General features: G+C 40.2%; 1 protein-coding gene across 7 annotated transcripts in view; it reads left to right on the forward strand.

The window, feature by feature from the left end:
* FMNL2 (formin like 2) overlaps window positions 1-18,694 on the forward strand; it is a 307,250-nt gene that overhangs the window by 161,406 nt on the left and 127,150 nt on the right. For all 7 annotated transcript variants that reach the window (XM_036858445.1, XM_036858442.1, XM_036858443.1 and 4 more), the window contains exon 2: window positions 16,396-16,479. In XM_036858445.1, the coding sequence (XP_036714340.1) occupies window positions 16,396-16,479 (84 nt within the window). The remainder of the gene's footprint in view (window positions 1-16,395; window positions 16,480-18,694) is intronic.

Consider the following 18,694-nt stretch of genomic DNA (forward strand, 5'->3'; position numbering starts at 1 on the left):
TCTTCTGTCAGCCTCCTCTGGAAATACCCCTGGAGCAGATAGCATCCTCATTTTACAAGTGAGGAAATTAAAGTTAAAAAAAGTTAAGTGACTTGCTAGTGAACATACAGCAAGTAGGTTCGCTTCTAGGATATAAACGCAAGTTCTGTTTTTTTTTTTTTTTTTTACCTCTGAAGGCCGGAGTCTTTGTCCCCAGCCACAGTCTCTTCCATAGACACCACACTGCTGTCCTTGTGTCTCCTGCTATGAGAGGTATACGTGTTTCACGGTGACCCTAACAGGGAGGGTCTTCTGTCCTCATGTTCAGAAGAAGATGCTGGTACTCAGAGAAATTTAGTTAGCTTGCCAAAATGAACTGCCGGGAACTGGAATTTGAACCCAGGCCTCAGTAATTCCAACCACAAAGCTTATTATTGTTATCTATAGGGATGACCAGAAAACACTGTAAAATCTTGGAGTTTTTTCAGAGTCATTAAAGAAAGATTAAGTTATGGTAATATGGCTTTTGTGTTCATATATTTTGATAAATCCTATTCATTTTAAAATCATGCATGGTATGCGTGGCACCTCTCTATTAAACAGTGTCTTTATTGGCCAACCATGTGGAATAACAGAGAATATATTGTGCTTACCATTTATAAATATATGTATAGAAGAGAAAAAGGGAGAATGAATGGACCTGTTTGTCAGTGGGCCCGCTGGCTAGGAGGCAGCATTGCAGTGGCACAGGCCTACAGACCCCTGAGGTAGGAGCGTGTGTGGAGGGCTGCATCTCAGGACCAGGTTATAAAGATTCATTTAGGAAGTAAAGGAAGTACTAGGTCGTTTTTCAAGTCACAAATTGGAAGTTCTCTTGATCCTGTCACTTCTCCTTAAAGCTTAATATCCAACAGTGGTTCATTTACACTGGAGTTCATGTGGAGTTGAATTTCTCTCTGGAAGAAGACAAATCCAAATCAGAGTCGCGCTCCAAGTTGGCAAACTCTTTGGGTGGAGATTACTGAATACATTGTATTGCTTTACCCCTGGGATCCTTAGGACTTGAACTTGAGGTTTAATTTGCAGTAGGATAAATTGGTTCGCGGTGACTTGGGTACGGTTTATCTCAAGTCAGGAGAGTAGAGTTGTTACAGAATGTAAGAATGCAAAGATTAAATGGCCACTGTCATATTTTGGCACTTTTCCAAATACTTCTAGCTCTCTTGGAGAAGCATGACACTGCTTTGTAGGAAACAGAAAAGTGTTTACATCCAGATCATATTGAGGGGGTGTGCTGAGTTCAGCAGCCAGGGTCACATCCCCCAGGCCTACTGTTGTGGTTTACCCAGCTGAGAAGCACAGGGGATCCATGCAGTCGGGTCCTCCCCACCCCTGCCCCTCCGCTTCTTCATCCCTCTTGCTTGTGAGCTTTCTCGTTCTTTTTTCTTGCACACACCCAAGTCTAGCACTTAGAATTGAGTAGTGCACACCCTGGGGGCTGCTTCCCAGAAATCCGTTGTCTATAAATGTAGGTGTTTGCATTCCCTGGAAGGTGTTTTGTTCTTGTTGCTTTTCTTGGTGCACGCAGTGCAAACGTGACCATTCTTCCTCATTTTAGACTGAGACCAGATCATACACTTAGGTAGCACTTTATGCCTAGAACATATCGCTGTATTGTGAGAATATAAAACCAGGAATAAATCAAATGACGTGGATCTTATTTCACACTCTCCTAGTTAGAAACAACAAAGATTGAAAACCTACACCCCAAACAAGAGATACCTCTTCCCCAGGTATCTGAGAGTTCATGTTTGTGATATATGATTTAGCTCAGCTGTTTAATAAATACTCTATTATTTACTGTCATAGTTGTTTTGCAGTACATGTGTAAAATCTAAAGTACCATATACCAAACATCAGAAGGTTTTGGTTTGGCTGGTACTTTGGGAGTGTTTACTTAACTCATGGATGTTTATTAAATGTTTTATGTGTCTGCCCATGTCCTAAGTACTGTAGAAGATATCACAGTATGCTGGGAAACTTTCCTTCTCATTGGAGAAAAAGCCTACACGTGTGAAACAGTAGGACAACATACACAGTCATGTTTGATCCCCAAAACAAGTACAGTTGACCCTTGAACAAAACGGGTTTGAACTGTGTGGGTCTACTTATACGTGGGTTTTTTTCATAGTAGATACCACAGAATTACATAATCTACAGTTGGTTGAACCCATGGATGCAAAACCACAAATGTGGAGGGCCAATTATAAGTTATACATGGATTTTTGACTGTGGGGAGGGTTCCCTCCCCTCCCCCCCCTTGAATAACTGTGTTATTTAAGGGTGGACTGTAGTACTGGAGATAATACATAGAAAAGGCAACTCTAAGCATGGTATATGGAAGACCCATATATGGAAGACCCATAGATTTTGGTGGAGGAGTAGGATGGAGTAGGGGCTGTAGAATGGGCGGATCAGGTACCAGCTGGAGGATGAGAGGAGAAGATACATTTTGGACCTTTTAAATATATATATTTAAATATATATATATTTTTTGCTTTATAGGATTTAAATAGGCATTGTTGGTAGTATTGTATAATGTTTAAGAACCACCTGCAAATAGATGATGGCTGAGTCTGACACTTCTCTTGTGGCCCTAATCTTTTATTAGTTAAAAGATTTTGGAGGAGTGATGTCTTCAGTTTATTAAAGTATGGCTTGTGTGTCTGAGCAGAATTCGGCACACAATTATTATACACCACCTGAGTGTTAGGCTCTCTGCTGGGGGCTGGGGCTACACAGAGGACTTCTGTCCAAGGACTTGCAGTGTTGTAGCGACAGAAGGATAAATCAGTAAAGTAGAATGTGACCAGTGGTACCCTCAAAAATATTTTGAAGTTGTTGAATGTTTTTATTCTTAATGTCAGTTATTTGGGGAGTTCTTCAGTTTTTATGACAGTTAAGCTCTTTTTAAAAATTTAAATAGAAAAGTCTCCCATTAGACATCATGTGTGTGAATTAACTTGCTGATGGTTGGTACCGACCACAAAAACACCAGCAGCATTAAAGTAGTGCTTTTTTTTTTTTTCTTTAACTTAAAAATCAGGACGATATTTTAATAGTAAACAAAGGCATTTAAATAGTAATGCGAAACAGTAGAGGGTGTTTTGCCCACACATGAGTTTACTTATTAAAGTCTTCAAATTTGTTTATCAAGGTTTTTTTTTTAATTTATTTTTTAACAGCTTTTTTGAATTAACTGATTTATAATAAACTGTACTTAAAGTAGTGCTTTTAATACCGGGAGGTTGTTCACGTTGACACAAAAGTTTACTTGGTGGTCTTTTCCACAATTATGAGGTAAGGACCAAAAAGCTACCTAGCAGGTTAATGAGGGGAAAATCAGGAGCAGAACAGCAAAGACTCGTCACATGTCAGAAGCCCTGCCATTCAAGACTTAATTTTCCTGCTTGTGTTGACGGGGCTTGTCTTCAGAGATGCTATGAATCTTTTGAAATAGGGTCTGATGAACATTTGTTGCGGTGAAACCTAAATTGTGCCAGTGTTGTTCTGGTTGTGTGGATAGTGTCGAGTTTTATTTCCTACCATGTCGTCTTCATGCGCTGGTAGTTTTATTTTTAGGTTTTTCAGTAATTTAATCTTAGGACATTGTCTAGTCCCCCAAGGTTTTCCATTTCCTACTGTAATTGAATTAAGTACTAGCTTTTATCTGTTTAAATCTACAACATATGAAATGGAAACCATGCATCTGATCATTGGCAGTGAGATGCGGACATGAAAATTTTGGAGTTTGGTGTTGTGGAAAGAGGGAAGCTGTGCATTGGGGGAGCCAAAATATTGTCAGCCAGAGTATTAGTTTTCCATTGCTTCTGTAACCAATTACTGTGAACATAGTGGCTTTAAACAACTTAATTTAATTATCTGATACTTTTGTAGGTTAGAAGTCTGACAGGGGTCTTACTGGGTGAAAATCAGGCCCTTCAGCAGGGCTCCATTTCTAGAAGCTCTAACGGAGAGTCCATTTCTTTGCCCTTTTTAGCTTCTGGGGGCTGACCATACTTCTTGGCCTGGGGCCCCTTCATCTTCAAAGCCAGCATTGGCTGGTCAAGTCCTTCACATTGTATTACTCTGACTTCTCCCCTCTGGCTCTGGTCTGCCACCTTCTACTATTTTTTAAACTATTTTTTTTTATTGTGGTAAGATATCCATAACATGAAGTTTACCATTTTAACCATTTTTTAAGTGTACAGTTCAGTGACATTAAGTAATTAACAGTGTCATGCAACTGTCACCACTACCTGTTTCCAAAATTCTTCATCACTCCAAACAGAAACTCTGTACTCATTAAACAATCATCCCCATTCTGCACTCCCCCCAGCTACTGATAAGTCCTAATATACTTTTTGTCTCTGTTTTTGCCTGTTCTACATCTTTCATATAAATAGAATCATACAGTATTTGACCTTTTGTGTCTGGCTTCTTTCATTAAAGTGTGCTTTCAAGGTTCGTCTATGTTAATAGTATGTATCAGAGTGGCATTCCTTTTTGTGGCTGAATAATATTCTGTTGTATATATAATATATACCACATTTTGTTTATTCATTCATCCGTTGATGGACACTTGGCTTGTTTCCACCTTTTGGCTATTGTGAACGATGCTGCTGTAAATATCGGTGTACACGTATCTGTGTGAATCTCTGTTTTTGATTCTTTTGGATATGTTATATACTTAGGAGGGAAATTGTGTAGGGTTAGCTGTTAATTCTATGCTTAACTTTTTGAAGGACCACCACACTGTTTTCTGCAATGGCTGCACCATTTTACATTCTTAACAATAATGTATATACAAGGGTTCCAATACCTCTATGTCTTCACCAACCTCCGGTTTTTAAGAAAATTATTATACTTCCACTTTTAAGGACCTTTGTGATTACATCGGTTCCCTCCCCCCCCCCACCACATCTACAAATATCATTTTAATATGTAAGGAAACATTCACAGGTTCTTGGGATTAGTGAGGATATCTTTGGGGGCCATTGTTCTGTCTATGACAGCAAGTCTGCCCTTGAAGTTGTGGCTGTTTACAAATGAAGAGCTATAGATTTGAGGCTGTAATTTTTGGTCACGATCATGGCAGAAACCTTTATTTTTATTTTTAATTTTTTTAAATGGAAACTTTTAATCCTAATTGCTTTTCTTTTTTAATTTATTTAATTTATTTATTTTTGGCTGTGTTGGGCCTTCATTGCTGCGCGCGGGCTTTCTCTAGTTGCAGCGAGTGGAGGCTACTCTTCGTTGCGGTGCGCGGGCTGCTCATTGCGGTGGCTTCTCTTGCTGCGGAGCACGGCCTCTAGGCACACGGGATCTTCCCAGACCAGGGCTCGAACCTGTGTCCCCTGCCTTGGCAGGCGGATTCTTAACCACTGCACCACCAGGGAAGCCCAGAAATCTTTATTTTTAAATCAAAGTATAATCTTTCTCCTGTTATCTCAGAAGATGTGATGTTAGTTGAGCATAAACTTGAACTCTGTTCTTCCTTTGATTATCTACATCGTGAAATGGAAGAGCGTGAGGCAGTAAGTTGCGCCAGCCTTGAATATGGAGCCCAGGTTCAGTAGTCTTCCAGAGTGATTGCTGTGAAAGGGGAGAAGCGACTATCGATGATCCTAATGATCTAAGAAGGGAAGTGGAGGCTTGCTGCTGGGAAAGGGTTAGGGGAGAAGGAGGCCAGGCTTTCAGGGGAATTGGGCAGGGTGAAAAAATACACTTGTTTCAGGTCAGCAGGTGACAGAGATCCCATTCTTATGGCTTGATTGTGATGGAATCCAGCTATCTAATATGTTGCAATTAATTTGAGTGTGGTATCTTCGATTCTCAAAACGTTTTTACTCTAAAGAATTTTATGTCATAGGGTGTTGATATTTATCAATAGACTAAGAACCCTTTCTCTGGATTTTGACTGTGCCAGCAAACCTTATATTTGCTCTTATATTGCCAAATGATTGCCCATGAAACAGTTTTCTAACATCTTAAATGTGGCCTCGTGTGTAACTCCCCATCCGAGTACACAGAAGTGTGCAGGTGGACACTGCTCCTGGAATAGCAGTTGGCAGACAGGTGGTAAACAACTGGCTTCCAGAACGTGTCAAGGAATCAGACATCAGGTCTCTCTAATGGAAATCAGATATGAGGTTTGAAAGAGCTTGAATGAGTGCTTCTTTCCATTTATTCCCTTTGTGTTTGAATATGGTAAGAATCTGTATTTCAGGAGTTGGCATGATGGCCAGAGGAGGGATGTGTGGTTTTGGCATCTACTGGGTTTTGAATCACTTAAGCTACTGATATAGGGAGTAGCAGAAAGATGGGCCACAGGAAAACTTGGCCTAGACTGCTATAGCTATGCCCTCCTATTCTGTAGATAACATGGGCTCTCCCATCCACTTCACCCTTATTGATGATGCTCTGGCCTTGCAATTAAATATAAATAATATGAACATACGTATACAATCAACACTTGTTCATTCCCATTTACTAAGGGTAGTGAAAGTGTGATTAATTTAAAACAATAGGTAATTCATAAGCGACTTCGGGAAATTTTTGTTTTAGTTTGTGTTTATCGGTAAAAACAAATGTGTAAGTTTGTAGAGGTTTATAATTTTACAAATAAAATTAATTGTTCTCTGAATACAAAGCCCCAAGTCAAGGAGGAATGGTGGAGACAGTGGCAAGTGCTGGTACTTATTATTATGGTACAAGTAAACTTGTGTAGCCAGGAAGGATGGAGACTTACTAAAGTAGGAGGAGAGCATAATAGTAATTCCATGTATTCCTTAAAATGATAATAACAAGAGTAGCAATGTCAAACATGTACTGAGTGCTTACTGTGTGCAGAACTTTGTGCTAACTACTCTACGGGCATTATCTGATTGGATTTTCTAAAATATATGTGCATACGTGCACGCACACACGTGACAGATGTAAGTGGGCTTTCTTTCTTGATAGTGAGAAAAGAATAGAAGGCATATCGGCCAAGATTCTTTTTCTGTCTCTGGTAATAACCAGTTAAACAAACTTGAACATTGCCTTCATTTTCTGGAGTCTGTTTGGTCACCTCTAAAAAACAGAATAGGACTAAAATATCACAAGCTTCCAGCTCTGTACTTTCTAGATTATAAAAATGTTATGGAGGAGTCCTTCGTATTTAGGTCAGTCCTAGAAGAAAGCCTTCCAAGAAAGCAGGCTGTAGCTAAAATTGTGAATGGGAGATAAGAGAAATGTCTCATTCTCACAGGTTCCCCAGAAAGGACAGCTTTCCAGTCAGATTTCATTTTGAAGATGTAACTAGATCAGGGGGCAGGCTGATTTCTCTTATTGTGGGGTTCGCTGGCAAATGAATGATATTAATACCCTCGATGATTAAATAAAAATAACAGTGACAATGAAAGATGACTGACTGATGGTTTGCTTTGGGGAACTATTTGGCTGGCTGCCTGAGTCCTGTGCCAGGAAAGAAGCTGACTGTATTTCAGCAGCATTCTCTAGGCTAGGAGTATATTAAAATTTAGGATGTCAGGTAGTTGCTTGGAACAAGAACATAGGGCATGGAAGGAAATGGCTTTGAGGTTAGTTGAATGGAGGGGCGGGTCATGTATTGAATTTGCAGCCACACTCCTGCTGCCTCAGATGTTGCAATTTTAAGTGAACTCATAGGAGAATTGGTGCATTATTCAGTATCAAGTGACTCAACTTGATGTCCCAATTATGGTATAAGGAAAAACGGCAATCTGGGAAGAATTAACAGAGGAGGAGCAACCCTTTACCTAGTGTGATTTGAGGTCCCCAAGGCTGGCTTTTCCTAAACATTTCCTTGGCTGATGATTTACCCCTGCCTGTCGAGTAAATTTGAAAGTCTGTGCTCTGGTGTCCAGGACCCTGCCTTTCTAACTTGGTCTCACAGGACCCTCTCCTTACCCTCTGATTTATTCTGTGTGGTTCACAGTCCTCTGCCTTCTGTATTCATACCTCTGTTCATGCTATATTGATACCTCTGTTCACCTAAAATAATGAGAATCATAACATCTAATATATTGACTGCTTTCCATGTACTTACTCTATGCTCACTATGAGCATTATCCAATTTAATTTTTCTCAAACTTTGTGAGACGGGTAGGATCATCACCACCACCATCATCCTTCTCGTATCACCACCACCATCTCCATTTTTTTCGAGTGAGGAAACTGAGGTTTCGTTTAAATAATGTACCTAGGATCGCACCCCAAGTGGCCCGTCTTCAGAGCCCAAATATTAAAAACCATATTATGTCGTTAAATGCCAATCTTTATGCTCTCCCTGCACATCCAAGCCCAGTCCATAGCATTTCTTGCTTTCCTTAACAAAAAGTAATGGCTTCTTCTCTGCGGTTCGGTTATATTACATAACATGTTCAGTTGCATATTGGTGTATCTATCTTCTCTCCTTCCACATCATTGAAGCCTGAGTTCACCTCATATTTGTATCTCTGCCTTCATTTGATATTTTACAGGGTTTATTAAGTGTTTGTGAAATTGAGACAGTACCTGGCTATCTACAGATTTGATCTACTAACTTTGGAGAGGGGGGTGTTTTCTAGTTTATATTTTTAAAGAAATTGAAGGATTCGGTTGAAGTGCCAGTATTTTGTCTGAAAATGTTAATAGCTTATTAAAAATATTAATAAATATGTGCATTTTCGCCTTACCCTTGCAGGCTAACGACTGTGTCTCTGGTTATTCAAGTAGAATTGTTGGATTGCTTCACTCAGGTCATGTTTTAGACACATTATAGCTTAAATGTCACGGAAAGAGGGTGATCATACAGACCTCTCTTTTGAGCCTTGGAATTTTTCACCTGTCTCCTGTGTGGAAGAGCTACTTTAACTTTCCTGCCCTTTAGTTTCCCTCTCTGTTGAATCGAGAAGATAATACCTGCTTGTCATGATTTTAAAGCAGATTAAATTGGATAACGAATGCAAAGAGCTTAAGGGCCTGAGATGTATCAGACCGTCAATAAATGTCACATCTTGTTGTTTTTAACCCTTAGCTTTGATTCTGACTGGATTCTGACCTTCAGTTTTGAATTTCATTTACTGGCTTTCTCAACTCTGGATTTGCTTTTTGATTCAAGTTATGTGGCCCAAGATCACCAATAATAAGTGATAAAGTCAAGGTTGGAATCCAGCTAGTCTAACTCCAAAGCCCAACTAGTAAATCCCTGCCCCACGCTGCCTCATTAAATGCAGTTCTTTACTGCGCTGCCCAACTGTCCAGGTGGAATCCATCACATTTCCTTGCTTTTTGTAGCAAAAAGTAATGGTTCCAGGGAGTGGGGGAAAGGGGAGTTATTCAGGGTATGGAGTTATTCAGGGTATAGATTTCCAGTTCTGTAAGATGAAAAAGTTGTAGAGAACTGTTACATGACACTGTGAATATAGTTAACACTACTGAACTGTACACTTAAACATGGTTAAAAAGGCAAATTTTGTATTATGTGTTTTTTACCACACATTAAAAAAAGAGTAATGGCTCCTTCATTTGAGTTCTCGTAAAGTGTTTGTACCTTTATCGTTCAAGAACTGCCATTGGTAGTCTCAGCTCTTACTCTAGTGCCATCTTTTCCCTACTTCCATAAACAACACTGCTTGTAAAGTGTATGCAGGTGAGGTTGTGTAACAGAAGAGTTTCCATTGTGGAGTCTGGTGACTTAATACTTTAAAGCTTTAATTTAGAGATTATAAGAACAAAACTATATTACATAAGGTGTATTTGATATGATTCACTTTCACTACTGTAACTGCATATGGCTGTGGGTTTCTCAACAGGAACCTTGAGGATATCAGGGGAAAAGAAGGATATTTTGCAAGTTTTTGTTGTTCCCATGAACCCAGGACAAGAGCTGAGACCAGAAAACTCTGTTTCTAGGGCATGGGTGTATTTGTCTCTGAATGGTTTGGATACCTTCATTCTGCTCTGTGTTGTATACGATAATTCATCTATAAGTATCACTTCTAATGTATAGACTCTCAGAGACTCTTTTAACCATAATTAATTTCTCCATGAAGTACCCAGGAACGTGCATATTCCGTTGTTATTGAGTCATTAAATCTTCTATTTTTAAAAGTTTCTAAGATAGAAAGCGCATTTAAAAGCAATGTAAAATAGTGTCGGTAAGGATAAAACCAGAATATAGACCATAAAGGTAACTGCCCCTTGGATTAGACTAATTATTACAGTTGATACTGATTTGAGTTTACTGGCAACAAAAACAAAACAAAGTGCAGGTTGCATGGTTTATTATATGTGGCAGAAGAATGCCTAAAATATTTTTCTTTCCAAGGAAATGTTGCTAGAATTGAACTTGAAGATTTTTTCCCCCATGAATTCCTGTTTGAAAGATAATTATTAATAAGTAATAGACATTGTCATTGACTGAGGTTTTATAAGAAACAGAAATGCTCTTAAGTGTGTAGACTTTGTTAGTAGCTGAAGCATAAATGCTAAATCAGTGAAGGTATTTTCAGACTGAACAGCATGACTGAGTTAGTTTGCTTTTCATTGACTGAGCAACTTGTTTAGTGCCTACTGTCTGCCATGTACTGTCCCTGATATTGGGGATTAACGAAATAAGTTGTCCTTGAAGTACTTAGTCCATGGAGGAATTCAGGTAGGCAAACAGATGATTAGGGTACAGTGTGTGTGGTGCTGTAAAGGAGAGATGTATACACTGCTGTCAGATCCCAACGAGAGGGTATGTTTTCTTGGAGTAGTTGGGAGAAGGTTCTAGTGATAAATGATATTTGAGCTGATTCTTAAAGTTTGCCAGGTGGAAAGGAAAGGGACATTCCTTACAGAAAAAAAAAATGCTCTTGGATGATCTAATTTATTTGAGCTAGGAATTTATACAGTCTAGAAAATATATAATTAACATCCACTAAACTTTTCAACTCAAATATCATATGTCTTCAATGGACCTTTGGCGTGTACTTGAGTGCAGCAACTTCGTGATTAAATCCTCTCCTGTGCCTGCAGTGCAGATATGCTGGCACGTGGTCAAAGCCCAGTGCTTACATATTGGATGGATTGACAGAGGAAAGGAAGGACAGGAGAGCCCTGTGTCAAGATGTCACTAAGTATGGATGAGGTGGAGTTGTCACTGTGTTAGGACAACTTTCAAGTTGTACATTTTCTGCCATATAGAAGGGCAATCCATTTTTATACAGGCAGTAATAGTGCCTGGAAAGAGAGCCAATAGTTTCCTCAGAAAATAGCTTGGGGCTCTTAGGAATTACCTGCACAAACATTTAGCTTGGACTCCAGAGGCCTGCCCTATACAGCACAAAAGGAATGAGTTCCCTCTAAAAAGTCTACGGGCAGTTCTTGCCAGCTAATTACAACAGCCCTAAACTTTAACCAGGCCTCTGTGCAGGGTCTGATTTTAGATGGAGCTGCTTCCTTGCAGTCCCTGTAGAATTATTAAGCTGGGCAATGTATGCCTGAACTGCTCAGAGGCTTGACCCGTGGAAGGGGTGATTTTAGATGCTTGGTGAATGATTACCAAGTACAGTTTTAGTTTTGGTGTATTGATGCTGAATAACTTCTCTGACAGTAACTAGTCATCAGGTTCAAAAAGACTTCTTAAGCCTCTTCTCGTTCAGAAAGATGCAGACGCTTCTTCTGACCTTCAGAATTGTGTACGTACTTGACTGCTTGACTGTTCTCTTGGATGTTTCCTAGCTATCTTAGACCTAACCAGGGCCATTTAGAAGTCTTATTCTTCACCACCTCCTCCAGATCTGCGCCGCCTTTGCAGTGTGCCCCTCTCATTAAGGAGACCAGCATTCACCTAGTGACTCAAGGTAGAAGCCAGGCGTCCTTCCTCAGCCCTTAAGTCTACCCAATCAATTTCAGGTACTGTTTCTGACATCTGTCCACCTACTTCAGTTGATGTGTCATCTGCTTTGTCCCAGCCACCACCATGCATTTGAACTACTGCCCTGGCCTCCCAACTGGCTCCCCTGCTTCCACTTGTGTTGTTTCTAATCCGTTCTCCATATAGCACCCACAGCAGTCTTTGTAAAACTCACCTGTTTATGTCATCTCATGCTTACAAGCCTCCACTGGTTTCCCACTGCACTTTAGGTCAAAGGAAAAGTCTTTACCCCGGTCCTTCGTGGCTGGGCATGACATAGCCTTGACTCACCTCTCCAACTTTATCTTTCTCTCATTCCCTCTCTTTTACTTTCTCTCCAGCCACACTGACTCACTTTCAGCTCTTTGATGTGTCCAGCTGTTTCTTACCTTAGTGTCTTTTCCCTGTTTTCTCTGCCCAGAATGCTGCCATCCACTCTTTACCTGGCTCACCTCTTCTCATTTCTAGGTCTCATCTTAATGTTACCTTTTCCTTGAGAGGTCTTTCCAGATCGTTCAATCTAAAGTTGCCCTCTGGGCTTCCCTGGTGGCGCAGTGGTTGAGAATCTGCCTGCCAATGCAGGGGACACAGGTTCGAGCCCTGGTCTGGGAAGATCCCACATGCCGCGGAGCAACTAGGCCCGTGAGCCACAATTACTGAACCTGCGCATATGGAGCCTGTGCTCCGCAACAAGAGAGGCCGCGATAGTGAGAGGCCCATGCACCGTGATGAAGAGTGGCCCCCACTTGCCGCAACTAGAGAAAGCCCTCACACAGAAACGAAGACCCAACACAGCCATAAATAAAAAACAAAACAAAACAAAACTCTCGACCTCCTTCTCCAAAAACTCCTTTAACAGCTTATATTAAAAAAAATAATAATAATAAAGTTGCCCTCTGATAACCTCTATCAAGACTTATCAGAGTTTGAGAAGATTAGTTTGTTTCATATTTACCTAATATGATGCTCCATGGGGACCATATCTGTTTGGTTCCCGACTGTGCTGTGGAACACAGTGCTTGTACAAGGGTGGTGCTTCATAAACATTTGAAAGAAAGACTGTTTTATTAAAATAAAAGTTGGTCCAGAAAGGAGCATCTTGGCTTTCTCTTTTCAGTAACAACAGGGCCTGCATCTAATTTCCGTAGCAGTGTTTGCAGACTGCTTCTGCATGAATGTCTTGCGGAGTAGTAACAGAAGATCAGTTATTTGCAATTTTACTTTGCTGCAAAAAAACAAAAACAAAAACAAACAAACAAAAACCAAACAAAACAAACAGAAAAAACTTGGAGGCATTTTTAGTGTTTGTTCTTGGAGTCTAACAGACTAAGTTTAGGTCCTGTTTTCTGTAAAGCTGTCCAACCTTGAGCAAGCACTCTTAGGCCTGTTTTCCCATTTGTAAAATGGGGAAAATTGTACCTATCCCATGGGTTTGTTATGAAGATTAGATGAAATTGTGTATGCAGTCTGCCTTATACAGGGCTTGGCACCTTGTAAGAGGTCAGGCATTCTTTGTCTTACCCGTTTATATCATGAGAGATTAATAAGAACTTGAAGAAAAACTCATTTCACCTGCCTTATTATCTTATTGTTCTTATTTAATGCATAATCACACCCATGGGCACTAACCTGAGGGTCAAATTTAAGAGGAAATGATCCATCTCTAGGGTGCATAAGCAATGATAGACTGGTTATTTAATGGTCAGTAATGTTGGGCTCCCTCGGAAAGACACACATGGAATTCTCCTTTGCTTTATCCCAGGAGTTGTTGCTGAACATTATAAAATTGTAATTACAAATAAATACAAGTAGTTATTTTCTATTCTAGTTCAAGTAAATATTACATGGAGATAGGCCATATGAAAATGTTTTTTCCCATTTCAGATTATTTCTATGGAGAAGCCTTGGCAGTATCATTGAAATCTCTGGGGTCCAAAGATTTTCTAACTATGTTGTCAGCTTTGGGGGTTATTTAAAAAATTAATATTCTGAAGAGATTATTAGATTCAAATCAGTAAGTGGGATATCTACTACCTACTTAGGCATACCAGTCTGGATGCTAGATTGAGCTTTGGGGAAATTGCTTGAGTTATATCTATCAAAATCATCAAAGGTTAATTCTCCGCCATTAAGTCAGAATAACCCACCCACCCTTGCCTCTATTAAATTTGTTTCACTGGATGACATGAGACAGTACTGGTGGCAAGGGGAACTGTTTCTCTGTAAGTACAAGTCCTCCAGAGAACTAGGGGCGTGAGCATTATAAGTTCAAGACCTTTGCATTTGTCTACTCGAATATTCACCCACGCAAGGGACTGTATTGTTTATTATGAGATAGGCATGATTTAGAGTGTTGATATAAGGGGTTAGGGCAGTTAAACATGTAAGACATTAGTTGAATACTTGGCTCAGTTGTTTAGAGCATGGGAGCTTTACAGGAAGACCAGGGGAACAGATAGGAATTCCTTCTGGGGCTCTCTCACTCTGCCATGTTCTGTGCCCAAAGATCTCACCTCAGTCCCAAGCCAAGTATCTTGAAAATGTGTATGATTGGTTATTTGGGACATTTGACTAATAACATATGTATGTACCTGGGAAAATCATGATCAGCACTATAGAAGGTGTGCTGTGTTGATGGAGGAGGGTTTTATGAAGACTGATGTCTAGACATCTTGTAGCTCATGGTACATTTCTCACTGCAAACCCAACGTCATAAACCAATATAGCTAAACTGAGAATTGAGTTTGCTGATGGTAACATATGTCCTGAAGGAGTGCTGTCATCTCACAGAGGGGACAAAAACCAGTTGCACTGTTTTCTTCTTTTCTTTCATCTGTTCTTTTACTCATAGTTGTCTATCAAAGCGAGTCAAAAGTTGACGCTATCTATCAGTGGTTCTGTTCATTGAGTTTTCTTTTGGTGTTTTCTGTTCTGTGTTTGGTGGGGCTGTAGTGCTTTAAAAAGAAATTGCGGGGGGCTTCCCTGGTGGCGCAGTGGTTGAGAATCTGCCTGCCAATGCAGGGGACACGGGTTCGAGCCCTGGTCTGGGAAGATCCCACATGCCGCGGAGCAACTAGGCCCGTGAGCCACAACTACTGAGCCTGCGTGTCTGGAGCCTGTGCTCCACAACAAGAGAGGCTGCGATAGTGAGAGGCCCACGCACCGTGATGAAGAGTGGCCCCCGCTTGCCGCAACTAGAGAAAGCCCTCACACAGAGACGAAGACCCAGTACAGTCAAAAATAAATAAATAAATAAATAAAAACAAAACAAAACAAAAAAAACCCCAAAATGGTTCTTAAAAAAAAAAAAAAAAAAAAGAAATTGGGGGACTTCCCTGGTGGCACAGTGGTTAAGAATCTGCCTGGGGACACGGGTTCAAGCCCTGGTCTGGGAAGATCCCACATGCCGGGGAGCAACTAAGCCCTGCACCGCAACTGCTGAGCCCACGTGCCTCAACTACTGAAGCCTGTGTTCCTAGAGCCCATGCTCTGCCACAAGAGAAAACACCGCAATGAGAAGCCTGCGCATTGCAACAAAGAGTAGCCCCCGCTCACCACAACTAGAGGAAGCCCACGCAGCAACGAAGACCTAATGCAGCCATAAATAAATAGATAGATAGATAGATAGAAATTAAAGAAATTGAGAGTACAAACCTCCAGTTATATAATAAGTCATGGGGATGTAATATGCAGCATAAGTAATATGGTCAACAATACTGTAATAACTTTGTAGGGACAGATGGTTGCTAGACTTATTGTGGCAGTAATTTCATAATGTATGCAAATGTCAAGTCATTTTATAGTACACCGAAACTAACCTCATATTGTACGTCAACTATATTTCAATTAAAAAGAAAGGGCTACTAGGAAAAGAAAAGAAAAGGAAGTACTGGAAAGACTGCCAAAGAGAGCATCTGTGCTCCCAGTTTGGGATGGCTGGGGAAGCAAGGGACAATAAAACAGGCCCCTGGGGGCAGGAAACTGGACATATGGTCTTTTGAGGTCTTTTCCTGGACTGATTTGTGATTTCTAAGGAAATTTTGGTAAGGATATAACAAGATCAAGTTCCCACTGTCCAAAATGAAAGACTCTCTTATGCCTGGGAAAAAAAATTGGGCCAATACCTTCTCAATAATAACCTCTGACCTTTTGTTGAGGAGACTGGGAGCCTGCAGTTAAATGAAGAAATAAGGCATTATCTTTCCTGAAATGCAAGTCTGTAGTTCAGAGCAGACTACCTCAGTGTCCCAACATAGGACTTCAGAGTCTCTCTCCTCACATTCAACCGATTTGATGTTTAAATGACTTGTATAGGGAGTTTCTGTTTAATCAGATGCTAGGATTTGAAAAGTCATTAAAGAACCACAGTAGTATTCTTTGGTCTGTCCATGAGTTACCCATTAGCAGTCTGTTGTGGAATGTGACATATTTTTTCTCTTTTTTTCTCACAGAATGCTATGAACCTACCCCCTGACAAAGCCAGATTACTGCGGCAATATGACAATGAGAAGAAGTGGGAACTGATTTGTGATCAGGTGAGAAACATTGATGCTTTTGTTCAAGAAATAATGAGAGAAGAGAACCGGATTTCCTCCCTAAATATATCAGACTTTTTTCAGGAGATGCATGAATTTCTGTCTTGTGATTTGCCTTCCTGTTGCTTACGACCAAAGGAAAAGTTAGAAAATGACATTTTATTCTTGCATTATTTTAATTCTCTACTTTATTTTTAAATGTTTTTTAGTTAAAATTTCTGGTAACTCTGGTCACGTGGACAAATCAAATTCAGCTGATCTGTTTTTCTGTTTACCTTACATAGCAGTTTATGCTTCTTGAGTAATGCAGGTCCTCTAATTTAGTTGGCTTTCTTATTCACGTGTATTGATGTATACTGATGCAGGAAGGTGAATTGTTTATAAAGAAACAGTGCTTGGGCTGATAAAAAATTATTTCATATTCTAGCAATTCCCCAGGTGTTTTTATTTTATCATTAACTCATAACAAATTTAGACCCTTCAGAGAGATATATAATAAAAAGGGGATTTCTCCATTTTCTTTCTCTCTACCCTCCAAATTCTACACTTCAGAGGCCCACTGGTAAGACTCTGAAGTATTTCCATCTAGTTTTTTCTTCTGTTTTTGTTTTTTAAAAACAATATGTGAATACCCATACATACTCCTCTGCATCTTGATATTTTCTTCAGTATGGATGTCTCTACCTCATTCTTTTAAAATAGTATGTAGTATATCATTGTAATTGGTAGTAATTTTTTGGGAACTTCACTCCTGGGCAGGTACAGCCTAATTGTTTAAAGCTTAGAAGGCTCACCCTGTAAAGTAAAGATAGGCTCTGTATATTATATATTAACTCTTTTATTTTGTGCCATGTGCGTCTTCAGGGTGGTCATGTCCCCCCACCCCCTTGCCACCCTGAAAATTCTTGGTAGTGTTGTAATCTCCTTCCAACCCTTGGGTCTCTGCTGTGGGACAAATGTGTCAGGGGAGCAGAGGCATTTTCTGTTCCCCAAAGGTAGATGGTCCATGTTCCCTAAGGAATAGATACCTGCAGTTCACATGGAGCTTCTGAAGTGCCCATTGTGTGTTGCTTTACTTTAGCTTCTGAACTAAAACAGTAAAACAGTGGAGGGGACATCATCCTCTGTTCTGCATGCTATATTGAGCACCACGAGTAGATACAAGCTGAAGAGAAAACTTATTGCTTATAGGACCATGATGCAAAGGAATAAAATTTTGCTGACACAGTCTTCTTCCTTGAGACTAAATTTTAAATGAGTATCACCTAAACCTATTACTGCCAAGAGAAATGATTTTACGATAGTGAACAAAGAGTATAGGGGTAATTAGTGTAAAGGAAAGGTAACCACACAACTGAGAGAGGTCCAGGGGTGGTTAGAAATCCTGCGTATGACAGGTTGTGATGGAGCACAGAGCTCAGGCAAAGGAAGGTTTTCTTGGGTGGTGGTTTGCATCTCCAGCATGCCAGAAAGGGAAGCCTGCTGATGATGGACATTTCTAACAGCTGTGCTCTTCTCAGCCCATAAGTAGCTTCATGGAGTTGGTGATGGGATCTAGTGGGGATCTTGAGGCAGAGGGAGGAACAAGTCAGTTATCTTGATTATGTTTCTGATTCTCAAATCCTCAATGTTCAGGTTATTATTGCCCTTAAATGTTAATATGCCAGGATGTGGAGAATTGAGCTACTTCATCGGTTCCTTTCTGGTGGTCACTTTCACACATGCTGACAGCTGCAAACGGAAGTGGCTCCATCAGTTCTGAGGCGGCATGTGTGATTTGTTAATAACAGGGAAATAATCATAATAATTATTATTACGAGTAACCAACATTTAATAAGCAGATTTTCTTCATAAGAGTTCCGTGTTAAGTCTCGAAAGCAGTCATACTTATTAATATCTCCATTTGACGTACAGGGAAAACTGAGACTTAGAGATATCATTGCCGAAGGTCACATAGCTGTTATGTGGTAAAGGGGCGTACACAGTCTGATCCTGGAGAATATGTACATTCTGGGGTCTGTACCCTTAACCACTAGCTCTTTGCTCCCTTCCTTATAAAGTGCTCAAGTTTGTGAATGATATACTAAAAATAAATTTAAAAATACATGTTATCTCTGTTTCTCCGACTTGCATTCTGGCATGCTTTCCTGAGAGGGAGAGAAAGCCGGGGAGTTGTAACACAGGCACTAAGCTGCCATTATGGTGAACTGCCATT

Source organism: Balaenoptera musculus, chromosome 7, assembly GCF_009873245.2.
Source record: "Balaenoptera musculus isolate JJ_BM4_2016_0621 chromosome 7, mBalMus1.pri.v3, whole genome shotgun sequence".
Classification (NCBI taxonomy): Eukaryota; Metazoa; Chordata; class Mammalia; order Artiodactyla; family Balaenopteridae; genus Balaenoptera; species Balaenoptera musculus.